This window comes from Sinocyclocheilus rhinocerous, unplaced genomic scaffold, assembly GCF_001515625.1.
Source record: "Sinocyclocheilus rhinocerous isolate Xijiao unplaced genomic scaffold, SAMN03320098_v1.1 scaffold40, whole genome shotgun sequence".
Taxonomy (NCBI): domain Eukaryota; kingdom Metazoa; phylum Chordata; class Actinopteri; order Cypriniformes; family Cyprinidae; genus Sinocyclocheilus; species Sinocyclocheilus rhinocerous.
Window position 1 is genome coordinate 1,117,632 of NW_015624837.1, and position 26,255 is coordinate 1,143,886.

Genomic DNA, 26,255 nt, shown 5'->3' on the forward strand with positions numbered 1-26,255 from the left:
AAAATTATCAGTTTTGACCTAATATTATCATAATCAGACCATATTAAAAACAGCATGATGCTGAAGGCTAATTCTAGACCTAAATCCAGATTTTGCTGCTCCTTCATGAAAATGCAACAGTTATGTAAAAAATTGCATAATTCAAATTAATTTGAAATTAACCATGGGGGGAAGCCCATTACCCAAGTTAGCATTAGCCTGCAGCACAAGAGTTACATCTCACCATGTTTCTAGTCACATGGCATGTCAGGCTAGCAACTGTGGCAGAATGAACCATATTAATCCGTAGTTTAATTCTTTTTCCTTTTTTCCCCTACAAATAAGTCAGGGGATACGAACCATATGGTCATTAGATAAAAGGGTATAGCTAAAACAAAAGCTAATTTAATAAATTAAACAGACCAGCATCCAAATAGGCAATGTCTTCTATAGAACACAGTATAAAATCGGTTAGCACTCCTCAAACTTGTTGACAAACATGCGCTTGGTCATTTGAGTTCATATGATCGTCTTTAATCCCCTCCGTGACATTTTGGCAGCTGCCCTGGACTCTCATCTTCATCTCCCCCTCTCCTTTTTTCTTTCACGCTCTCTGTGTGTTGGTTTCCATGTCGCTGACTCTCTGCATTTGCAAGCAAGAGGCTGGAAGCACCCGGTGGGAGTGTAGGTGGGCCGTGGAAGCAGTGGTTTCCCAGGATTTGCTCAGGCGCTGTCTATCTCAGGAAATGGTATGGGGTCGGTGCTCCCTGTCTGTTGAGAGGCACACAGAGGTTCACAGGGCTGGTTGAGCAATTCCACCGACAGGCTCTTGCTAGACAGAATACTGCTGAGACTCGGCTTCCGGCCGTCCCGTGGCTGGGCCTCGATCTCCACACGGACCTCAATATTAGTCCCTTCCCTGCTGTAAAAAACAACAACAACAAAAACTTTACAAAAACAGACTTATGGGAAAAATAAATCACTGATGTTCTAATAATTCAAACATGAAAACATTAACATTAAAAATGCAATTCTTACTTGAATACACATATTCTATGATTAGCTATATTAAAAATAATTTTGATATATTTCTGAGGAGATATAAATGTCAGGGCCATTTTGATATCATAATGAAAAGAAAACCTTAAGTAGTTTGGCATCATTTCTTCTTATTATTTGTGACCCTGGACCACAAAACCAGTCATAAGGGTAAATTTTTCGAAATTGAGATTTATACAGCATCTGAAATCTGAATAAAAAAGATTTCCATTGATGTATGGTTTGTTAGGATAGGACAATATTTGGCCGAGATACAACTATTTGAAAATCTGGAATCTGAGGGTGCAAAATCTAAATATTGAGAAAATTGCCTTTAAAGTTGTCCAAATGAAGTTTTTAGCAATGCATATTATTAATAAAAAATTAAGTTTTAATATATTTACAGTAGGACATTTACAAAATATCTTCATGGCACATGATCTTTACTTAATATCCTAATGATTTTTGGCATAAAAGAAAAATGAATAATTTTGACCCATACAATGTATTTTCGGCTATTGCTACAAATATACCCCAGCGACTTAAGACTGGTTTTGTGCTCCAGGGTCACATTTCTTAGAAAAAAAATTCGTTCAAAAGTTTGGGGTCAGTAATTTTTTATTTTTTTTTATGAATACTTTTATGCATCAAATTGTTCAAAAATGGCAGTAAAGACATTTATAATGTTACAAAACCTTCTATTCATCAAAGAATCCTGAAAAGTAAATAATAAAACTAAATATGAAGCAGCACAACTGTTTTCAACATTGATAATAAGAAACAGTTCTTGAGCACTAAATCAGCATATTAGAATGATTTCTGAAGATCACGTGACACTGAAGACTGGAGTAATGACTGCTGAAAATTCAGCTTTACCATCACAGGAATAAATTGCATTTTGGAATATATTAAAATATAAAACAGATATTTTACATTCAATTAATATTTCAGAATTTTACTGTTTTACTATATTTTTAATGAAATTAATCCTGCCTTGGCGAGCATAAGAGGCTTGTTTCAAAATCATTAAAAATCTTACCCCAAACTTTTGAATAGTACAGTATAAATTTTAACAGAACTGCTTCACTGCTTATTGATATTTTGGGGGGAAAAAATTTGCCAGTGAAATCAAGTTATGTCATAAAATTTGCTGACCTCAGAGCAAATGTTTGTGTGCTGCTGAAGGCACACTCTTCAATTACATCCACATCGTCTGACTGAACAACCTGCTCAGTGCTGTCAACATGTCCATCATTAGAAGATTCAACTGAGCCCTTTGCTCCAGACTGGACCACACTGGTGCTGGGAAGCGACATCACTTCCTCCACATTCACACTCACTTCCTGTATGCTTCCGTTGGATAGAGCTGGGTTGGTCTGGCCGGTCCAGTGATCACTGACTACATGAGAAAATAGAAGATCTTCAAGAGAAGTTTAAATGTCATCAGATCAGGCCAAACTGTGAGCTTAATGTTACAAAATTAATCTTTCTGCACAACAGTTACAATGTTTCCATAATTCAAACTCATACATAAGGATTTATAAGCAATTTATAATAAAGTAGGATCATTTTCTAGCAACTACAAAGAAGCTGTTCAATGTGGTTAAACTACAGCAAAGATACTCTTAACATTTTTAGCTACACTAAAAACTCCTAGTAAGCAGCATTAAGGTTGTTAAACTATACAACAAAGATACTCTTAAAAGTAGTTAGCTAAACTAAAAGCTCTTAGCAAAAAGTAGCTAACTTCTAATATCTGTATTATATTATCTCTATATTGCTGTATTAGCCATATTTTTTCTGGCACAAAAACAGAAATCTCAGTATAAAATTGCTAGATAAAAGCCCTCGAATTTTTATACTGGAGTTAAAAGCAAAGTGCTATTTTTAATGTAGCTGAACAACATCAGGCTACTGAAAAAAAAAATGAATAAATAAATTAGCAGTACAACATTTAAGTTAACTGTAAATGTATATTCATATAGCCAAATTTCAAGAAGTTGGACTTACAATTTGCCAGATCTTCCAACTGTATGTTTCGTACTTCAGGAGGTTCAGTTTGTGGCCTGCACCAGCCATTACGGCACAACGACATGGGCACGACCCCGTAGACATACGTCAACATAAGAGGCACCCCCACCCCTTCAAACACAGATTTACTAAATTAGAATTTATTCTGAAAGATTTGTATTAATCACAGAAAATATTGTACAAGTTAGGTCCCTACATGTAAAAGAGGCATAATGCTAGCAGCAAAGACCAGGACAACACACAATAAAGGAGACAAAAGGCCATGATCCTCCTGGTTCTGGATAAGAACAGAGTGGCATTGTTGATGAGGACATTGAAGGGGACAAGGCCTCACTGTGGCTCTCCTGAGGAGAGGTCAGAGCTGCAGAACAGACAGGACTATTCAGCGAGGAGAATGAGAGGGAACGCAGGCTTTGGGTTTGCGAGAAGAGCACAGAGTAGTGAATGTGCTGCGCTCAGGACTTCACGCTATGCCATGGAGATCGCTCTGGCATTTTAGTTGCAGCCGGCTGCTGTAATCTTGCCCTCTCCGCTCCAGCTCTCAAAGGAGTGCCAGAGCAGAAGATAGATGAGTCATCAGAGACGACCGCGGCAGTCGCCGTGTGTATGTGCAAGTATGAATGAAACAGCTGCATGCAAATATGTAAGCTACAGTGTGTGCAATATGGATGTTAAAGGATTAGTTCAACCCTCAAAATATTGGTTGTTTACCCTCAAGTCATTCTAAAGCTGTATAAAATCATTGCTTGCTTTTGTGGAACACCAGAACTCTTTAATAATGGGCCAGTTGCTCTATTCCATACAATTACAATTAATGGAGACTTCCAAGAACGTTTAAGCTTCATAACAGATGCAAATGCACCATAAAATAAGAATATCATAAAAGTGGTCTTCCGAAGTCATATGATGACTTAAACACAAGTTTTTATTCACCTGAATCATGATGAAAAGATCTGTCTCAAGAGAATTTTTCTTAAATTTTCAATGAATAATGGTTCCAATTTCAGCCTGTTTTGACTTCAGATGACCTTGTAGGCTCCACAGAAAAAAAAACTATACAGGATTAGAATGACATGATGGTGAGTAATTTTTTTTTTTGGTGAACTATCCCTTTAAGCAAGTTCTGCTTTTCTTATTCAATGTCTCAGCTGAGAGGCAGATTTGTGTCTTAAGTAGCTTCATTTGTCTGAACTCGTGCCAGAGCAATCAATATGCTTAATTCAGCTTCTTTAAATTGACATAACTCAACAATATGACCTCTGAAGTACTCCTCGACTTCAAAATATCCCCATTCCTCACATTCATATTCAATAATATAAAAATAGACAAAGACCTTTAGATTCAGAATCAGAAAGAGCTTTATTGCCAGGTATGTTTACACATACGAGGAATTTGTTATGGTGACAGAAGCTTCCACAGACCAAACAGAATGACAGTGACAAGACACAGATAATAAAAAAGAATAAGTAAATAGGAAATAGCAATAAACAACACATTTAAAAAAAACACAATATACAAAATAGACAATAGATGGTATTTGTGTGTACAGGTATGTTAAAATGCAAGGAAATGTAAATATGAAGTATGGTGTGTTAAATAAATAAATATATAAATAGTGTTGTTTTTACGTGTTTATTGCCAAGTTAACTATTCATGATATGGATTGCCTGAGGGAAGAAACTGTTCTTATGCCTGGCCGTTCTGGTGCTCAGTGCTCTGTAGCGCCGATCAGACGGCAACAGTTCAAAGAGGAAGTGGCCTGAATGTGAGGGGTCCAGAATGATTTTGCCAGCTCTTTTACTCACTCTGGATGAGTGCAGTTCTTGGAGAGTGGGGAGGGTTGTGCCAGTGATTCGCTCAGCAGTCCGGACTATCCGCTGTAGTCTTCTGAGGTCAGGGGGGGTCCTCCTGAAGTCCACTATCATCTCCACTCTTTTGAGCATGTTCAGCTCCAGGTTAAGACTGCACCAGACAGCCAGTTCTTTTCCCAGCCTCACTAGCTGCTGCCTGTCTGCCAGGAAGCTGGTGATCTACTGATAGATGGAGGTACCGTCTGGGTCTGGAGCTTTTCTTGTCTTCTGTTTCCAGAAGACCTGACACACATCTTCACTGATCCGAAGTGGGGTTTGCTGGAGGTGTTAATGGATCCATGGAGAGAGTGTCAGAATGGGTGTGGGGTGTCAGAGAGAGTTTTTCAAACCTGCAATAGAACTCATTCAAATCGTCGAGCAGTTGTTGATTCAACACAGTGCTGGGGGATAGTGTCTTGTAATTGGTGATGTCTTTCAGTCCTTTCCACACTGAAGCAGGGTCATTGGCAGAAAGCTGCTTTTCCGAGTAGCTTCTCTAAGCCACTCTGATCTCCTTTGTCAGTGTGTTTTTGGCCTGTTTATACAAGACTCTGTCCCCATTCCTGTAAGCATCTTCTTTGGCCTGACGAAGCTGTCTGACTTTTGCAGTGAACCACGGTTTGTCGTTGTTGTAAGTTAAATGAGTCCTGGTAGGAATGCACATATCCTCACAGAAAGTGATTTATGATGTTACAGTGTCTGTGAGCTCGTCCAGATCGTTAGCAGCAACTTCAAAAACACTCCAACCAGTTCAGTCGAAGCAGGCTTGTAAATCCTGCTCTGCTTCATTAGTCCATCTTTTTATAGTCCTTATTACAGGTTTAGCTGATTTCAGTTTCTGCCTGTTGGTTGGTATAATATGAACAAGACAGTGATCATAGAGCCCCAAAGCTGCCCGTGGGACAGAGTGATATGCATCCTTTTGGTGTAACAGTGTTCCAGTATATTACAGTCTCTTGTAGGACATGTAATGTGCGGTCTGTATTTTGACAGTTCACAGGACAGATTTGCTTTATTAAAGTCACTGAGAAGGATTATAACAGAGTCCGGGTGTTGTTGTTCTGTGTCTGTGATCTGATCAGCCAGCTGTTGCAGCGCTGCGTTCACACATGCTTGCGGAGGAATGTAGACACTTACGAGAATGAATGAGGAAAACTCCCGCAGCGAGTAGAACGGCTTACAGTTGATGAAAAATGCTTCTAGATCGGGACAGCACATCTTCTTCAATGCTGTTACATCTGCACACCAACTTTCGTTGATGTAGAAGCATGTCCCGCTGCCACACGATTTCCCTGTTAATTCTCTGTCGCGATCCGCTCGGTACAGCTTGAAGCCCGGCAGATGTAACGCGCTATCCGGAATGGCTTCATTCAGCCAGGTTTCCATGAAACACAGAGCAACAGAGTTTGAAAAGTCTTTATCTGGGAGAGCAGAAGAAGTTCAACCATTTTGTTGGGTAGAGAGCGGAGATTAGCCAGATGGATACTAGGCAGCGCCGTTCTAAAGCCGCGCTGTCCGAGCTTGACGAGCGCGCCGGCTTGCTTCCCACGCTTGCATGTCTTAAAACACTTGAACAGTGCCGCCGCTCCGCCAACTACAATGTCCAGTAAAACACCAGAATAGTCAAAAACCGGTGAAATATTGGGTGGGGTGTACTGCCGAATGTTCAGCAATTCGTCCATGGTGAAACTGATTGTACAAATATAACTAAAAACAGGACAAACTAACAAAAACATTAAAACAACTGTGGAGCTCCACACCGAGGCGGCCATCCGCGGCGCCATCTTGGGACCAGCTTTTTTTTTTAAAACAAAAACAACAAAACAATAGTGTATATTAAAAAAAAAAAAACTTTGTGCATTGTGTAAAACATACGCAGAAGTGTGTATAGAAGTAATAGGTACTGCACAGGTTAAATAACCACCGTGTTTTACATGTTCATCATGTTATATGCTACCAGCAAGGTGGATGGATGATTTTCTTACCCACAGTAATGGCTGCGATGACTGGAGACACAAAAACAGACATCATGACCCCGCTGGCCACTGTCAGATAATGCTTACTTCCTGAGATATTGTTTTTCTTACAGCGACCATGAACCTGGCAAGCAAACTTAAAGTCAGCATCAAACGTAAATTACAAATGTCTTTTCACATTTTTTTTTTTTTTGAAGATTACAAGGACACGTGATTTTTAAATAATGATGTTCATGGATAAATAATTTATAATAAACACTGCAATATTCCATAAAAGAGTAAGAATCGTCAATTCTGATTTCATGATGACTTTAAAGAGGTAATATTCTGGTCTATGTTCTTAGGGCCCTAAAGAGCATAATGGCATCCATAAACTAATAGCACAGTGAAACTCTCTCTACTTTCTTTGCAAACGTTTTCTATATCACATTTACCGGCTGTGTGAAGTCTGGTGGATTTACATAAATTTACATATATGCATTCGGCAGCACTTTTCTTATGATGAGCATACAGCCAAGGGCATGACCTTGTCTCATTATCATACCAGAGCTATTAAACGGTCTCCAGATCCATTTCACCACAGAAATGGCATAATGCAGCAAACTTTAGGTCTTTACCTTGCGGCCCATATAAATGGGGATGCCCACAATGATGACTGGTAACGCAATGCCTGCTATGAGTGAGATCACCACCGGAGCCCCGAGCAGCATGCCGACCTGCCACAAAACCTTGCGGGTCTGCGACCATGGCTTCTTTCCCCAGAAAGTGCAGCCTGAGGGACTGTGAGGAAGATAAATGAAAGTATTTTTTTCATAATCTCACATAGCTGTGGCATGTGCATGACATGAGGTTAAAGAGAAGACAAGAATATTAGCCAATAAAAGCCAGACACACGCACACGGTCTCATTGAATCAATATTTTATGATCCCATCCTCGAGTAGCCTCATGCACCGCCTGGGTGAATTACAACTCTCTACGGTCAATGTCACTTCCTGTTCTATTCTGTGTGCTAAAATATTACAGGCTACTAGCTTAAAAGACAATCTGGAGTAAATATTTGAACACAACACTTTACTGATAAATGCTGATTATTAACCTATAACAATAGACAAATTCCCATCCAAGGTTTTTGTTTTTTTTTTGCGAAAAAGGTTTAGCGCATAAATCTGTTACAGATTTAGCTGACAGAAATGCTAATTATTGCTAACATTTTGCAAGTGGCGACACAATATTTTTTTATTTAACTTTAGTAAATACACTATGTCAATGCTTCAAATGCAAAACCACCTTTAGTCGAAAAAAGGACTTTAAGGCAAATAAATGTGGTGTCACATGACAGAATTAGATTACATCCATATGTTAATCCTATTAAAGCGCTATTTCTCTGTAAGTTTTTCACTGTGTGTCTTGTCTTAAAGCAGTTTTTCTCAACCCTGGTCCTGGGCGCCCCCCAGCACTGCACATTTTGTGTGTCTCCCTAATCAAACACACCTGATTCAACTCATTAGCTCATTAAAAGAAACTCCAGGACCTGAAACGGGCGTCAGATAAGGGAGACATACAAAATGTGCAGTGTTGGGGGGCGCTCAGGACCAGGGTTGAGAAACACTGTCTTAAAGGGATAATTCACCCAAAAAAAAAATTTCTGTCAACTTTTAATCACCGTCATGTCATTCCAAACCTGTGTGACTTTATTTCTCCTGTGTAACATAAAGAATATATTTTGAAAACTGAGGTGCAAAACAACATTGGACCCCACTGAAAAACAAAAACAAAAAACCTCTTCTAATCTTCTTTTGTCTTCCACAGAAGAAATAAAGTCACACAGGTTTGGAACGACATGAGGGTAAGTAAAGGATGACAGAATTATTTATGTATTCTGTCATTTCATAAAAATCTTTCTCCGCCCAACTGGAGCCCAGTAGAATGGGGTGTTCATTAAATTAAGAACCCTGCTTCTGGCAAATCGTGGGGGTTGGGTTGCATGGAAAGGGAAATATGAACAGAGATTTGTACTGATTAATTGATGAAAGTTGGTGCTGGCTGGCATCCAAGAACGGAAAAATCTATCAGAAATCAGCTTTGGTGCAGCGATAGCTCATTGAAGCTGGTAGCAAAGACACTATTTTAAAGATCAGACCTCTGAAACGGCTCAGATTCTGCAAGACTTGTGTTGATTAAGAGTAATTAAGCAAATCTGATAATCTGCAATGTTCATGAAGTCGGCCACACAAGCAACTCAGCACAACCTCAGTATATTGTAGGGCCAGAAAAACATATCTGACATTCTTGTGCTGCAGAATTACCCCTGTTTAGCTTGGACTGAATGTGTCCGAGAGAAGCTTAATAACAGATCACAGACTCTGGTGACTGCTGGTGATGAATGTGGGCTGTGTGCTTACAGGCAAATGTCCTATACTTGGCTGTGTATGCTCTGCACACTGGATAAATATTCTGTAAATGTTAATTACTGATTTTAAAATTGCCTACAGTAACTTAATAAATGCAGGCAGATTTAACAACAATAAGAGTTTCATTTACGCACACCCACAGACCAAATTTTGCATACAAAACTGCAGGCACTTTCAGAAAATCACTCATTCTACCATTCTGGTTAGTACGACTTCCAAAGGTAGCATTTTTGTTCAGTCTGCCTGGACATAAAGTATTTAGAAGGTACAGGCTTGACACAATGAGCATTTTCAATGTTAGAGGGATCAAATCTCTGAAACAGTTTGAGTCAGCAAGTAAACTAGATATTCACTATCAAAACTGCATTGTCCCTTATTTTCAGATTTATGTCTATGAAATAATCTGCACTTATTTTTGTGCGACAGAAATGTTATAAATATGTAAATTAATACACAATTTTATACATTTGTCATCTATTTTTCAGTGTCTTCTGCACCATTATTGAACCGTTACTTTAGTGTCACATGATCCTTCAGAAATCATTATAATATGCTGATTTGGTGCTCAAGAAACATTTTTGATTGTTATCAATTTGGAAACCAATTGTGCTGCTTTATAGTTTTATGGAAACCATGATACTTTTATTTTCAGGATTCTTTGATGAATAGAAAGTTCGAAAGAACAGCATTTATTTGAAATAGAAAACTTTTATAACATTATAAATGTATTTACAGTCTCTTTTTGATAAATTTAAAGCATCCTTGTTATTTAAAATGATTAACTTATTTTTCAAAAAAAATCTTACTGACCCCAAACTTTTGAACTGTAGAGCATTTCATATGAACCCACCCTTAAACTGTGTAAAAACCAAACTGAACTGTGGTTAGTCACTTTACATGTCAATAAGACCGTATCGTCCTGTCTAAGTGGGCACTTTTTACACAAAATAAGCTACAATGCAGACCAGACCCTAGCCATTAGTCAAAGATCTGGCTACGTGCGACTACTCTTACTGTAACTTGATGACTGTGTGTATTGTGTGTGTGTGTGTGTGTACCTGAGGTAGTGCACATCAGTGATCTCCTGCATGCACAGCCAACAGAACTGACAAGCACACACTGTACAGTTCATTCTGTTGCAGCTGCCATCATTAGTCTTCATGATGTAGGCACCACAACGTGGACAGGGCTTGATCTCCTCTGCATCTTCAAGATTAAAAGCAGAACAAACATCTTAGCCGGTGGACACCAAACAGATATTAGGTTAGTCCCTCAATATTTGTGTCATACCACCAGGCTCTTCATTGAACACGTAGAGTGTGGAGACATCATTGGCTCCTGACGTGTGGCGAGCACGCTGACGTCTGGCTTGGTCACAAGTCTGGTCTGGGTGCCACAGCTGGCGGCAGTGGTAGCAAAACTCAGTTTCACAGCCTTCCCGACCACAGCTTAGCTTGGGGCACTCAGCACAGCCATAAGCTATCACTGCATAGCTAATGAATGACAAGAATGCTTTTGTCATTACATATAAAATATTAAAAATGTGATAGTTAAAGACCTTATGTCAAGATTCGATATGCAGTACTACTAATATTCATGATTCTGCTTAGCTAAAAATACAAATGCTTGCACTCTGTCCCCGAATACATATGTTTTAAAATTGAAAATCTCAAGATGTGTGAGCTTCCGGGTTTACCATATTTGACGTGCTCTGTGCATGTGCGTTGATTGTTTATGTGAGAATAAAAGCCTAAACTAGATCTCTCTAAACTTTCATTTTTGGGTGAACTGTACAAAATACATATTGTCACAATTGTTGCATTTTTGTATTGTGACACGACACATTTGTACAACCCTATTAAATCAATATGTTAATTAAACACATAATTTTATATGTGAACATATGCCACCGTCTAGCACATATGGTGGTGGTGGCTACCACGATCATCGTTATTGTTTTGCTAGTCACAGTAGTAAAGAGAGAGGATGCTCTCGGGTCCATGTGGAGAGACTGCAGGTGATACCGAATACCATCTTGTTGACAAGAAATGGCAAACAGCCATGGGTTCTCATCACTACCCTGATCTGGTTACCATTACGAAACCTAAAGCAAGCCTCCAGAACTATACATAATGCACCAGAGGAGCACGTGCTTCACGCTGCAGCGTACTTGACACAATGTTTCTAGCTAAAACCAGCTACAGCTGGTAGAAACTGGTTGAAGGTAGTTTAGATGGGTAATCAGCAGTTTAGATGGGACTCACAGCTGGTATGACTGGGGATGACCTAGTGTCAATCTGATTAGAGCTGATCTCCACCATCTTGGCTAAGCTGGTGGAGAACCCATAGTCTGAGAAACTACCAGCAACCATCCAGACCATGAGCATGACCACATTAAAAATTTTTGAGACATAATTTTTTTCCAGGAGAACTCATTTTATTCAAAATAAAACGTTATTATGTGGTGCCTCTATGTCAGCAAGTTTGCTTTATAAAGCAATCTAACCAACTGTGCCTAGCAACAATATACAGTATCGGTACCACATGAGTTATTGACAATCAGATTTTTATGCATCAGCCATTATTAGATATTTAATTGCTCATCCCTATTTTTTCTTTGTCGTTGTCTGACACTCACTTCAAGTTAAACTTTAAACTTACAAAAAAAAATAAAATAAATAATAATAATAATAATAATGACATTGTTAAATGTAATCTTTGGCAAATCTCCATTTTCATACCATACATTAAAATCTTATGATGCTTAAATTCACTTGTAGCATTTAAAACAACTGCTATTAAATTTGAGGGTTTTTAATGATTAAAATATTATTTTTAATTATATTTTTATATTCATTTTTTATTATTTAAATGAAATAGTATAGAATTTCAATATTGCCCATAATGTACAAATAATTATCTGCCAGCATATTATAGAATATTAATTCTATAATCCACAGTTAAAATTCTAATTTATATTTCAAATTAAAGTTAAAAACTGCCATGATAAATTCTTTGCACTTTTTTTTACCACTTTAAATTTAAAGTCCACATGAGCTGGAAGTTAAGATCGACTTTACTTCCGTATTGTGATGGAATATTGAATGAGAAAAAGGAAAGAGGGCGTGGCTTGTTTTTCTACTACAAACTGATTGGATGTAGTAAAGTAGGCGTTTCATTCGGAACAACACTGGAGGGGCGTGTTTAAAGGAGCAATAGGTGATTGTCTTCAGAAACATTTTTTGTTATGCTGGTTGAAAGTCTCTTCACATCCCGATAGCAATCATTAAGTTAAGTGGTCTAAATGTATTTGTCTGTATTTATATATTCTGTGGAAGGTGTAGGATCAAGAAATGTTCGTCCAATCAAAACGCTCGGTCCGAGCATTTTAATATGCTTTCCTACCTGCCTCTCAACGTATGTATTAGCATACCTCTGCACACCCAGTTCGCGCAGACAGGATACGTCATCAGCGCATTCACGCACGCTGTGCAGACAGAGCGAGAATGGCAGACAAACATCAACAACCCGATCTTCCTTCCTGGTATTGTAGTACTTTTAAAGATTTCTCACCGGTGAATGACACATGATGTAGCCCAGCGGTTAATCCAGTCCTCGTGCGCCAGCTCGTTAGAAGTGAGCTACATGCATGAACTGTGTTCCGATCGATATGATCCCTACACAGAATTCATTGCTCCCTACTCCCTGAACAGGGAAATCCGTTGAAGTTTACTTCACTTCGGAACATGGGCTGGAATTGGGAACCTGATGTAGCCTATTGTAGTAATGTTGTCTCTGGTCTGTGAGTGTAAATGCGTTCGGGGGCGTGGCTTTGGACGGCGATTGCAGGGAGGGTGGGACGTTCGCTTTCAGTGCTATCAGGCTAAAGTTAGCATTTTCCAAGATCTCCTATTGCACCTTTAAGGATGTTATGCTCAAGCCCAAACGTCAAACTGACGTCATCAGAGAAGGTCCGTCATTTCAGAGGGGAGGTGCATTTTCAGATTTGGATTAAAGATTACGAAGGCAAACAATTTTTTTAATGGATTGACTTGCACAGATGAATTGTTCACCACAAAAATAGCAGTGTGCGCTAACAAAATAAATATAGTCAATTTTGATTTCATGTGTACTTTAAATTACAGATTTAAAAAATGGAGCAAAAAAAAATAAATCTAAAACTTTGTATGGAAATGCCAGAAATTATTGTGACATGCTCAATTGTATGAAATTAAGATGTATTTGCACAGTAACATAATATGTTGAGTGTAAAAATATCCCTCTACAATGGCACCAATGGTACAGTGGTGGCTGTGCTTCATCAGTCACATTTATGTGCTAACCTGCAATCTGGTGCCGGGCACCAGCGCGTGTCCGGGTCAGCAGCCAGAAAGCGTCGCAGCTGGAACTCTTCGAAGCGCTCCAGCAGTGCACCGTCATCCAGAATGGCACGGACATCGGGCAGAGCCAGAACTTCAGGGCACTGCGGGCAGGCGATACCCATGCGGCTCTCTGAGATCTCGATGCGTAGGTATTGGCGCAAACAGTCTGTGCATGCACGATGCTGGCAGGAGGACAAGCGAGGGAAGTGGCCTCGTGGTTGACTCAGGAGACAGAGCGGGCACTCGACCAGGTGCTCCAGCAGCTGCTCCTGACTGGAGGAGGACAAGGACAGTACACCCATTGAGCCACTGCTCCCACACTCCGCACATCCCTCATCATCTCCCACTCCACCTCCTTCCCCTTTGCCAGGATCTCCTCCATTCCTACCGCCCTCTAATCCAACACCACTGTGAGCCCGGTCCTGAGAGGAAAGACAAAATGACTGAGGGCAGTAATGAAAGTTATGACTTTTTATCAGTCTAATGAAGATAAGCTACACTGTAAAAATTATTGTCATTTTAATGGTAAAAGACTGCTCCGGTAAAAACCTGTTAATTGGTTAATGGTAAATTCCCTTACTATATACAGTATATAGTAAAAATTCTTATAATTTACAGTAAAAAAAAAAGAAAAAAAAAAAAGTAAATTGTCAGAATTCCCTGTGTGACAGCACTAACATTTTAGGGTTTTACGTTTCATCTTATGTTGTTAAATTCATGTTCATTGCATTATTTTAGTGTCATGTCTGTTACCATGATGGTGTTTTGTATTTGTGTGTATGACACTGTGCACTTTCTGTATACACCTATACATTATATCTCTGTATGTTTGGTGGTTCTCAGTACAACGGTACAAAACAGATATTAGTACTTCAATAGGTTGGTATATTAACATTAAATCAGTTAATAAAACAAATTTAAATCTGTAAAACCTAAAATGATGCTACCATATTTTTTTTTACGGTGAAGTTCTGGCAAACACAGCTGCCTTATTTAACATAAATTTCATTCATTTTTGACACAGTCCAACCACTCTGTTTCTTGGCAACAGGACAAATGAGACAAAGTAAAACAAATGAGATAAAATGGTTTGGGGGAAAGGAAATGAACGTCATGGATAACATTTTTCCCAGTAATTTTGAACATTGTGGTGCCCCAAAGGAAGTGGTCCATATGGCGGTCGAAAATTCCAATATGGGTATATTTATTTTAATTGTATGGAAATGAGCAGCTTGCGTATTATGATAAACATTTTCTTTTGTGTTCCATGAAGAAAAAGTCACATGAGTTTAACAGATGATGACAGTTTAAAGTGAATGAATGTGCGACTTGATTGGACGGACCAAATTTTAGACATGAGATTTTTATGCAATATACTTAATTATTTTATTTGATTTATTTTGGAATTTGCATTCGAAATCCACTTGGCTCAACAATCTGAGGGGACATGATTAAATGGGCATGATGCTTCTGAAAGGAAGATGATAACGTGTCTACCAGGTGAAATGAAGCATTACAGCAACTGCTTACAGAATACAGAGATTACACTGAAACATATGTTCTGGTTATAGAATAAGTGTAGATGTCGTCTTACTTGTTCCACATGCTCATGCTCATTGGGCGTGAGAGTGATGGCCACTTCCTCCTTGTTTAAAGTCCCGTTGGGCTTCTCAATCCTGGGGTCAGATTTGGATTTTCGGCTGAAGAAGCTGAGAAAACTGAGGGACTGTGACTGCTGCTTGGGTCTCTTCATTGTACAGAGCTGGACAGCCCAGCTAAAACAGCATGAGAGGATCGGGCCCCTTTTGTTTGTGTGTCTTTGTTTGTTGTTTATGGTCTGACACTCAACATTGGCAAAGAGAACATTGTGAGGAAGTACGAAAATCGGCCACAAAAGAGTTCCCTGAAGGTCATCATTGTTTTCTTCTCACATGAAATGTTTTCTGTTCATCAAATGCTCATCCCTGAAAAGAACAACATGAACAGAATTAGGAGATGCAAAAGTTAAGACTGTTGCAGAAAACATCTCTCAGTGCACATCCATTTAAAGCTTTGGGGTCAGTAAGATTTTTGTAATGTTTTTGAAATAAGTTTCTTATGCTCAACAGTTATACTGTGAAATATTAATACAATTTACAAAAAACTCTGTTTTAATATTTTTTAAAATGTATCCCTAAATTTTCAGCATCATTACTCCAGTCTTCAGTGTCACATGATCCTTCAGAAATCATTCTAATATGCTGATTTGCTGCTCAAGAAACATTTATTATCATCAATGTTGAAAACAGTTGTGCTGCTTAATATTTTTGTGGAAACTGTGATGCATTTTTCAGCATTCTTTGATGTATAGAAAGTTCCAAAATTACAAATAGAAATGTTGTGTAATGTTCTGTCACTTTTTATCAATTTTAATGTTCCTTGCTAAATAAAAATACATTTCTTTCAAAAAATCCTATATTGTGAACACACAAAAGGCCATGTTATTAAAGTTTTAAAATATATTTCTCAAGATAAAAAAGATTTTTTACCAATATCATCAATTATTAATTCAGAAGTATTATACATTTTTGAGGAATCGCACCATTTGACATTTTACAACCTGAACTAGTCTACATCCTAAATACGTTTATCACAGAAGAAGTGGCTGTATTGCATTTTTATGAATTAATTAATAGATCTGGACAAAAAAAATATTGAGCATCATGTCATTGAACCGGCAAACAATTTACAAAACCATCAGCCTTATAAACTATTTCTATCTTGTCTCTCATCTCCAAGCCAGGTGTGACTGATTAATAAGCTACAAACAGATGTTTCCAAAGACCCCGATTATCTCCTGGCTTGTAAACTACTGTATTCCACCCATGCACTCGAAAAGACACCTGCATAGTGCATGACTGAGAGGGAGTTATTGTGTGCTATGGAGTAACGTAGCTCATGGAATGAAGAAGTCTAAGCTCCATTTTATCTTGATACATGATCATGTGAAATTAATCTCCCAACTGGACCACACACTATTACACTCATTTCAACAGTCAGCATGTAATGGAAAAGGAGATGCCAGACAGACAATATATAGTCCAGACTGACTTTTTTCCCTATGGAGGGATTCAGAGGCTCCAGTGTGGGGGGTGGGGTTTTTATTTTCAATTGTAATGCTACTCTCTTCCAAAAGAAACACTCTTGTGGAGAAGCAGATATGAAGATGGACAGTGAGACACAGCATCAACTAACATCATTACAGAGGAACATCATGCTCAAGCATTTAAATATTGAACAGACATATCTAGCTTCAAAATCTGATCTCATTTGACCAGTGCTGTTATTGTTAACTAACACTAAAACTATGATGAAATGAAGCTGAAATAATATAAATATCAGATGAAAAACTTTCTAAATATTAGAATAAAATATTAAAATTAATAAAACTTACACTGAAATAAAAAATAAAGCTAAATACTAAAAAATAAGCTAAAGCTAAATACTAAGAACTAATAAAAATGACAAAAGCACAAAACAAAATTACTACCATTTAAACTACTGTAAACCGAAAATATATTTTAAAAAAAAACTTTCAAAATATGAAATATAAATACTACCTAAATACTAATACTAAATACTAATACTAATCTTATATAAATTATACTAAAATAACACTGCATTTAACAAGTTGTTCAGTTCTTTTGCTATATAAGAATACTTGAAGAATACAAAACTGTTAATGCTGCAAAAATAAAATTAACAAGAGAAAGCGTATAATCATGAGGATCAATCACGTGCTTCACAAAGAGGAAAACAATCTGACAAGTCTCACATTAAATCTGAATAAATTTTACATTAAATGGTATTGCCTATTAAGCTTAGTACTTTAGGTGTTATGGTCATTAGAAATAAAATGGTCATTAGAGAAAATCAGTGACTTATTCTTTGTGGAAACAACTGCATTTCTTACACTTAACCTTGCTAAAAAACAATCTCGAGAGAAATTTGCTTCTAGAGAAATACATATTAAATCCCTGGGCCCAAAAAAAAATATCAAGATCTTCTAAAGATCAATATTTTGATCTCAGATAAGCAGCATCAGCCCCCTCTGGCAGCATTACGTAATTAAAGTGAGGGTTTGTGTCTTGCCTTTGACTGCCCCATTACTCAACAGAACAGAAACCAATAAAGAAGAGAGACATATAATATCAAGGTCATTCAACACACCGACAAGCAGGGCTTTAAAATGCACTGGACCAAGCTTTAACCATAAAGAAAGTGGTATACAATTATTATGGAGTACAAAGCTTGCTTTTAATGCATTACATGATACATTAAAACTATTAGAGGATGCACGACTTGTTAAGAGTCTCTTGCATGCATGGAAAAGAAATACTTTTTATCATGCATATTGCAGAGTGCCTCAATGATAAGACAAAGCTCAAATGTGTTTTATAGCTTCTCTGGCCATAGAACAAAATCCTGTGGCTGAGATCTTTGGACTGGCTTCGGTGTTTTCTCTTTCTCTCAGTTCCCAGGACTATTCCTGGACATGCACTCAACAGTTTTCTTGTTTGACCACATTACGCAAAGTAGGGCAACAATTTGGCAAACCAAAAATATCAAAGGCCTATGCAATGCGACCATGGCTGTGTTTTCAATATATCAGGCTCTTTTTAAGAAGAAGGGGATCCCATTAATACCCTGACTAACAACTTGTCAAAGCATCGTGGATTCGTGGCAATGCCGTTTAAAGGGCGTTATATGAGGACACACCCCTCCACATTTGGGCCACGAGCGCATCAGTGATCCGACATTTACACCAACTGTTACTTTAATGATACAGTACGGACCTTTATATTCCATGTATTTACGTACAGAATCACACGCACTTCAGACGACATCTCGGTTGTGCTGAAATATGTATACTAAAATATATACACTAAAATTCTTTGTCTACGAACATAATTTGTAATAATTAATCAGAAGGTCTGACCAGGGCATCACAGCACTGCAGGGAGTGGCAAGGTTATTACGTAGCCGTTCCTCTCTGCCAAATAATATACTTTTATGCTTAAATGCAGCTTATAATACTCAAACGCAAGAAGAGAAAAACATCCTCTGACTAAAAGATAACGCACAATAATTTCAGGAAATCAGCCTCTTACCTCCGCTCAGTGCGTTATCAGCTCAGCACCATCGGTTGGCTCCTCCCACTGAGCGGCTGAGGACGCGCAAGCTCTCGCGGCTCCTCCCACTGCTGTAAAACGTCGCCTATTTGCGTGTCTTTGAGCGTTTTTCTGGACTCTGTGGTCCGAGATTCGCCGCATGACGTTGGCGAGGAGATCCCCTTGAACCTCGAGGTTCCCTCCTCTGCACACCGGCGGCGCCTGCTGCTTGAGAGGTTGTAATGTCCTTCGGGAGACTGCAGTGATCTGAATCCGTGGCCTGACAACGATTTCTGCTTCTGAAAACAACAGCAAAAGGCTTAACCTTTTACTTCGTTTAAGAATTTTATTTTATTTTTATTATTCATTCACATACCTATATTATTTAAATTTATTTTTCTATTTCGTTTTTTTTTCTATCTCTTTACTGGTTTACTCGAATATTTATATAGGCTATACATATAACCTAAGTATTGCCTAATTATATAGGCCTATGTTACTGATTCCAAATTACATGACAAACATTGTAGTTAGTAGCCTAACGTAATCCATTACATTACACATTTAAGGTAAACAGACTACTTTTTGATTACTTAGATTACTTTTGACCTAACTTGTTTATCACATTACATATACACATACATATATATATATATATATATATAGTTGTTATGTCTGTGTAGTAATTTAGCAAAATATTAATGTGCAAATAAATAAAATTGTCATTCTGAGACTTGAGCACCAATAATAGCAAATTTTCATGTAATGGTACTATATTATTACACTATAGCCTAAGTATAATTAACATTAATAACATTAATAATAATTTGGACGACGGCTTTGTATTACGGACTGTATAATAGACATTTGCAACGGCACGAATAGTATAGAAAGAAAATATTACAATATTGATTGTTGCTGTATAATATAATATAAAATATAATATAATATAGCCTAATATAATATAATATAATAGCCTATAATGTTGTCATAGTATAAGCAAGAATTATTCATAGTTATTGCGCCCACAAAAATAAATCAAATGCGGTACAAAATGAATTGAAATCCCCATAAATCTAACTGTAGATGTTCCTTTATTTTAGCTTTAATATCGGATAACATTCCATAAAAAGAGAAATGTAAAAATAGAGCAACAACGTCCCCGGAAATGCGTAAGTGAGGAAACGGATATACGCAACGTAGCGGAAGAAAATGTATACAATGGCAATTTGGAAATCAATTAAGTTATGAAAAAAAGAGCATTAATTGCCTTTCTTTGTGGTCGATGTGTTATGGAATGGCGGACTGTGAGCAGTAGCGCCCCGTCAGACGCCGCTGTTTTGCCTCGACGGGAACCGTTATTTGACGTGTCAGGCAGAAAGAGCAGGTATATTTGTGACATCTGCTGAGCTTGACAATATAGCTAGAGTTGAGTGCTTAGATTTGTGTGCTACATATCGACTGAATAAACACACAGGCTGGGCGGCCGTGCAGTTCAGTACGTGTACTAACGTTACACGAACACAGACATGCATTCTGTCGCACTACGAGATTAATAACGTTATATCTTTTATTTAGTTTACTGTAAATGACGCAAGTCTTATTTATCTTATATGCCACCGTAAGATTAGCACGTTAGCTCCCAGATGCGCCATGTATCTGTTAAACGGGTTGTGCTAACGTGTATGTCAGTAATGTGTGTTATTTCAGTGCTTTTAAAGGATACTTTGGAGAATGAGTTGATTGTTTTCGAGGGAATCCAGAGGAGGTTGCAAATAAAAAGGCTAACTGGAAGATGCCAAGAAGAAAACAACAGAATCCACAACCAGTCAAGTGTAAGCTGCTTTTTCATTTAATATCGTCATTTAAATGATTTGAATTGTCTTCATTCCTCTCACTTGCGTTTAGTTTTTGTTGATGTTTACTAATTCAGAGAAAAATCATGGAAACTGGTCATGTGGTCTTGTTTTATATTAAAACTGTCATGTGCTCTTGGATTTGAACCACTTACACTTAACTGAATATTAGCTGTCATTTAACAGACTCTTCTGTTACAGAAATAGCAGGGACACACCGACTGTGTGGTGTGTCCCAGCTATTAGCTATTAGAGTAATCAATTTGTATGGACAGAAACATAATAATTGTACTGCAGTCTGTTGACTTGATTTTGAATTGTGATTTCAGGTGTCAAACAAGCTGACTGGTAGATTCTTCTGATGATTTTATATGCTGTGTATCCAGTGTCCTTTATTTAAAAAGTTGTAATGTGACTAACAAAAGTAGGAGTTATTTCTGTGTTTGTGATTACGAAGAAAAGCTGAATTTTGCTGGTAATTCATTTTAATATTCAGCAATTTTAAGATTTTCAGTTGAATGTGGTAAATAACTGTCATGGTAACTGAATGAATAATATTTTACGTGCTGTAAACATAGCCTGCTTCAAAAGTATTGGTTGTGTCATTGTTTCTGCTTTCTTTTTAAAAAGTTGTGATTATTTTCAGTCTCGTCCAGCAGATGGCAGTAAAATTACAGTAAAGCCAGAGCCTGTTACTGGCCAAGTCGATGCTGCTAGATTTGCTATTTCTTTAACTTATTTTTCCTTTTTTGTTATATGAAAATCACATTAAAACTGTCTTGGAAAAACATTTACATTGCCTTCTTTGATTATTTTTACAGTTTATTTTCAGATATGTATAAAGCTGTTTTTTTTTTTTTTTACCCTTGTAAATCTTAAAATATGAAAATCCATCATAAAAATATTATATTTTTAAGTTATGAAAATTAAAACTCACAGTTGTGGTGTAATTTCTACCGTGACTAGCAATTTTGCCACTCGTAAAGATGAAAGATAAATTATAAAATAGTTGAGATGAAATATAGGACGTGTGTAATGTGTGAAGAAAAAAAATCGACACAAATTACATTATTTTATGTCAACATTATTGTATTTCCAGTCAAGCTGTAATTTTGTCATATGTAAAATACTGTGTGAAAATATTATTTAACTGGAATCAGGTGTTTTATTCAGAAAGTGTTTTAAAAAATATCCCTTCGTGATACATAAATTGTGACTTGGTGGAAATTACAGATAAAATAGATCAGAATCATAATTATTATTATTCAAAAATTCCACATGGCACAATTCTATGATTGTTTTGAGAGTTATATTTATTTTAATTAGTGATTAGTCCAATTGTTAATTGTTACAAATGAACATAATCCCACAAGATGGTGTGCAATTTACTGTAAGTCTTATTGTTTGTATAAAAAAAAAGCTTACAGCTGCTGTAGGGGTTTCACATGGGTTTAGTACACATTTTTACATCCTTTTATCTATATATATCATCTATATCTATATAGTTGTTTTTGAATGCCATTGCTGCTGTATTTGACTATGACCCTTTGCTTTCAGTGGATTCTGAAGATGGTTTAGGCACTGTGCGTCCAGCAAGCCTTACCTTTGAGAGCAAAATATTATTTAACTGGAATCAGGTGTTTTATTCAGAGTGTTTTAAAAAATATCCCTTCCTGATACATAAATTGTGACTTGGTGGAAATTACAGATAAAATAGATCAGAATCATAATTATTATTATTCAAAAATTCCACATGGCACAATTCTATGATTGTTTTGAGAGTTATATTTATTTTAATTAGTGATTAGTCCAATTGTTAATTGTTACAAATGAACATAATCCCACAAGATGGTGTGCAATTTACTGTAAGTCTTATTGTTTGTATAAAAAAAAAGCTTACAGCTGCTGTAGGGGTTTCACATGGGTTTAGTACACATTTTTACATCCTTTTATCTATATATATCATCTATATCTATATAGTTGTTTTTGAATGCCATTGCTGCTGTATTTGACTATGACCCTTTGCTTTCAGTGGATTCTGAAGATGGTTTAGGCACTGTGCGTCCAGCAAGCCTTACCTTTGAGAGCGACTTTCTCCTGGGACAAGAACTCGAGTTTTCAGATCCTGATAATGACAGCAAGATCATAGGCCTTGAAAAGTTCTCAGGTGAGTTACGTTTGTTTCTAAGCCTAACTTTGGTAGGGAATATTAAAGGGTTTAGACCAGGGGTGTCAAACTCAATTCCTGGAGGGCCGGAGCACTGCAAAGTTCAGATTCAACCCTAATTAAACACACCTGATACAACTAATTAAGTCCTTAAGGCTTATTTGAAAACTACATGGTATGTGTGTTGGAGCAGGGTTGGAACAAAACTCTGCAGGGCTCCGGCCCTCCAGGAACTGAGTTTGACACCCCTGGTTTAGACTCATGGAAAATCCAGAAATACTGAGGAATTTACTTACTTGACAGTAACTTTTATATGATGGCTACTGCTAAATCTTGAGGATTTTAAACATATGCTTTAGTTTGCTGTATTGCTGGCATTCGTGAGGGGCTATATGTGCTCAATATGGGACATTAACTTCGAAGACTGACTTGTAATATTAGTGCTATTATGCAAACGTGCTGCATTTTGTCTGTCAGCAAGCAGTGTGATCTTTCATGTACAGATGGGAGAAGTGAGCCTACCGTTCTGGAAAATTTCTCTAGTTTTGGCATTCTGACAGAACATACCATTTCAAAATGGCAAATCAGGAAAAAATACAGTGTGCCACCACTATTATATAAAGGTCATCAAGACAGTCATCACCATCAAGGACACATTATAATAAGGCATTTAGTCATCATCATCATCTCCTCTCAGGGTCTTTGTCATAGTTGTCATCATCATCCCCCCCTCCTCATCATCATCATCATCAGCAGGACCATTATAGTCATCATCATTATCATTAGGCTGGGTAATCATCTACCTGGGGTTTCTGAAATGGGCAATATAAAGGCCCGTTCAGACTTCAGACTCACACATTTCTACACATTGCATGTGCATCAGGAGCTTGCAGAAGGAAAACGACGTTTCATGGAAAGACAGTGAGCAGAAACACTGTAGAATTGTGTTTTGTTGGAGTACCACCTTTTATTTGTTGCTATCAGAATTTACTTAACGTTTGTCCACTGGCTTAGTGGGTAAGTATAAATGCCAAATGTTTTTCCTATAACTTCAGCTGTTGAGATTTTGTGCAAAATTTGTACTCTCATTGTTTTTTTTTTAAAATTATAGATGCATGCAATCTTGCATAAGAGGTTTACCTTTTTTGTGTGTGCTTTTGTCTTTAGTAACTTGTAATAGTAAGATATTAACCCCTTAACTGTCACTCACATTTTTGAACATAGACGTGAAAGTGCGCTATCCAAACTTAAATTTTTATAATTCATGAATGAAAACATTTTGTAACATGATTTTGATGTACCATTTTCATGGTAATGCAATGTCTGATTTTAAAATGGTTTTCAAAGGATGAATTTTGAGATTTTAAGTTTTCAATTGATATATAATTTCTGATGATTTCTAAAGTGTGATAGAGAAAAAGGCAACGAAGAAGACTTTTTGTGACAAAGGTCAGAACTCCTGTTATGATGTAGATTTTTGAGGTGCACTCTTGTCAAAAATTAATCTATTACTTTTCCTACATAATTTTTAACAAAAAACTGGTAAAATATATATTTAGGAGTCTTAGACCTTTCCAACGATATAAAGTTTGTCATGATTAGATCAGGATTTAATCTAAGGGAGGCATGGACTTAGTGGGGCCCTTCTGCATGCACTGCTGCAAAGGGAATGTGGATGGCGTTTCAGACAGGAAGCTCTGCTCGGGCTTAGGCTTACAAGCGGAGTCTAGAGGGGTAGGGAATGAGGGCGATGCTGGCGAGGATGGTTCCCTGAAGCTCCACTCATGCACGCTCTGTGGTTTCTCGTCACGCTACACCAACCACATTACGAGACACATGAAGACACACAATGGCGAAAAGCCGTACGGGTGTCCGCTGTGCTCCTATGCATCGGCACAACTAGTGAACCTGCAAAGGCACTTGCGCATACACACTGGGGAAAAGCCCTATAAGTGCAACCACTGCACGTTTGCATGCAGTTCCTTAGGGAACCTGAAGAGGCACCAGCGCATGCATGCAGCTGTAAGCCCGGGTCAGAGTGCCCCTCAGCCAGTAAGTGGCAATGGTTTAAATCACACCAGCGCGAGTCAGAAGGAAAAGAAAGCGTCTCCTGCCCCCTCTGAAGGTAAGTAAGGTTCTGCTTTGTGCCCTGAAAGAATGTCGAAAAGAGAGTTTTACAAAGAGTTGTAATTCAGAATCCTTCAGTTGCAGGTGCTGTGCAGTCTGCCTCGCGACCCCACGTGGGAAGGGATGGGAACTACTTGCACACCCTTGATGGCCTGAGGCTTCCACAGCAGTCATCGGCAGGGGTGTTGCAGTCAGGACAGGCTGCTTCTGAACCTGCCACTCTACCCCCCATGTTCTTCCCCTTCACTTGTCGGCTGTGCAGCATGGCCCTGGATGACGAGGATGGATCCTCGGCCCAGATATGTGCAAAGTGCACCCTGGAAATGCTAACTAAGGACACACCCGGATGCCCCGCTGAGCGAGGGGACAAAGTCTACACCTGTGCTGCCTGCCCCTTCCTCACCCACTACCCGAACCACCTGGCCCGCCACATGAAGACCCACAGTGGAGAGAAGCCATACAAGTGCCCACAGTGCGACTACGCCTCCGCCCACTTCGACAACCTCAAGCGGCACCATCGAGTACACACCGGCGAGAAACCCTACAAGTGCCACCTGTGTGACTATGCTTGCGGCAACCTGGCTAATCTCAAGAGGCACCAGCGGGTGCATTCAGGTGCCAAACCCTTTCAGTGCGCCATCTGCAACTACAGCTGCAACCAGAGTATGAACCTGAAGCGGCACATGTTGCGCCACACGGGCGAGAAGCCCCATAAGTGCCAAGAGTGTGGCTACACCACTGGCCACTGGGACAACTACAAACGACATCAGAAGAAGCACAGCCTGACTACAGGTGGCTGGGTTGAAGTGCAGATGCCAGGAAATGAGGAAGAGTTGGAGGACGAGGAAGAGGAAGAGGTGTAGCCTCTTATTGCAAGACCGTTGTCCATATGAGATTTTACTGTTACAGCATAAGTTTTGTTGGTTGTTCTTCTTTTTATTTGTGCCAAGAGTTATTTTGAAAGTCATTATTTTAGACACTTGGAATTATCCTCAAGCTGCTACATGAAGTCATGCACAAATTAAAAGACAGTAACCTGAATGTCCTAATGCACGGTTTGTCCAGTCTTGCTCCTGAAGGGCCGACCTTCCTTCAGACTCTAAATAAACACACCTGAAACGTCTAATCAAGAACTTTAGGATTACTTGAAACTTCCTGCCAGGTTTGTGAGAGATGGTTGGCGCTAAACTCTGCAGGAAGGTGGTCCTCCTGGAGCAGGTTTGGACACTCCTGATTAATGCCTTTGAACAAGGCAGTTTGAAATGAGGAAGAGTTGGAGGACGAGGA

General features: G+C 38.3%; 2 protein-coding genes and 1 long non-coding RNA gene across 7 annotated transcripts; 2 read left to right on the forward strand and 1 right to left on the reverse strand.

The window, feature by feature from the left end:
* Positions 1-324: 324 nt before the first annotated feature.
* Positions 325-22,897, reverse strand: LOC107746185 (E3 ubiquitin-protein ligase RNF19B-like). 4 transcript variants are annotated; one of them, XM_016560323.1, is made up of 11 exons: positions 22,753-22,897; positions 18,819-19,117; positions 15,263-15,632; positions 13,630-14,090; positions 10,577-10,779; positions 10,345-10,492; positions 7,492-7,654; positions 6,884-6,998; positions 3,028-3,159; positions 2,173-2,416; positions 325-901 (listed from the first exon to the last, which is right to left on the reverse strand). In XM_016560323.1, the coding sequence occupies exons 3-11, from the start codon at positions 15,419-15,421 to the stop codon at positions 703-705; spliced, it is 1,824 nt and encodes a 607-aa protein (XP_016415809.1). In that variant the 5' UTR covers positions 15,422-15,632; positions 18,819-19,117; positions 22,753-22,897; the 3' UTR covers positions 325-702. The 4 variants fall into 4 exon arrangements, with proteins under 4 accessions (XP_016415809.1, XP_016415802.1, XP_016415788.1 ...); XM_016560316.1 differs by having other exon boundaries at positions 325-898; positions 2,173-2,437; XM_016560302.1 differs by having other exon boundaries at positions 2,173-2,437.
* On the forward strand, positions 19,989-22,287 carry LOC107746234 (uncharacterized). Of its 2 annotated transcripts, none has more exons than XR_001640669.1 (3): positions 19,989-20,205; positions 20,529-20,653; positions 22,232-22,287. It is a non-coding gene; the product is annotated as an uncharacterized LOC107746234 (long non-coding RNA). The 2 variants fall into 2 exon arrangements; XR_001640668.1 differs by lacking the exon at positions 22,232-22,287 and adding an exon at positions 21,004-21,417.
* Positions 22,898-24,467: 1,570 nt separating the features above from the next.
* LOC107746223 (zinc finger protein 513-like) lies at positions 24,468-26,220 on the forward strand. Its single transcript, XM_016560356.1, has 2 exons — positions 24,468-24,966; positions 25,047-26,220. Exons 1-2 carry the CDS (start codon positions 24,468-24,470, stop codon positions 25,829-25,831), a joined length of 1,284 nt encoding a protein of 427 aa, XP_016415842.1. The 3' UTR covers positions 25,832-26,220.
* The last annotated feature ends 35 nt before the right edge of the window (positions 26,221-26,255 follow it).

Excerpts from the sequence above, each read along its gene's own strand:
- LOC107746185 (XM_016560307.1), bottom strand. The coding sequence starts at position 15,421 with ATGAAGAGACCCAAGCAGCAGTCACAGTCCCTCAGTTTTCTCAGCTTC. Across the intron at positions 7,655-10,344 it reads ACTGATGTGCACTACCTCAG|TCCCTCAGGCTGCACTTTCT; the intron begins GTACACACACAC and ends TCTTCCTCACAG. Across the intron at positions 2,438-3,027 it reads GTTGGAAGATCTGGCAAATT|ATCTTCTATTTTCTCATGTA; the intron begins GTAAGTCCAACT and ends CTTCTCTTGAAG.
- LOC107746223 (XM_016560356.1), top strand. The coding sequence starts at position 24,468 with ATGGACTTAGTGGGGCCCTTCTGCATGCACTGCTGCAAAGGGAATGTG. Across the intron at positions 24,967-25,046 it reads GTCTCCTGCCCCCTCTGAAG|TTGCAGGTGCTGTGCAGTCT; the intron begins GTAAGTAAGGTT and ends AGAATCCTTCAG.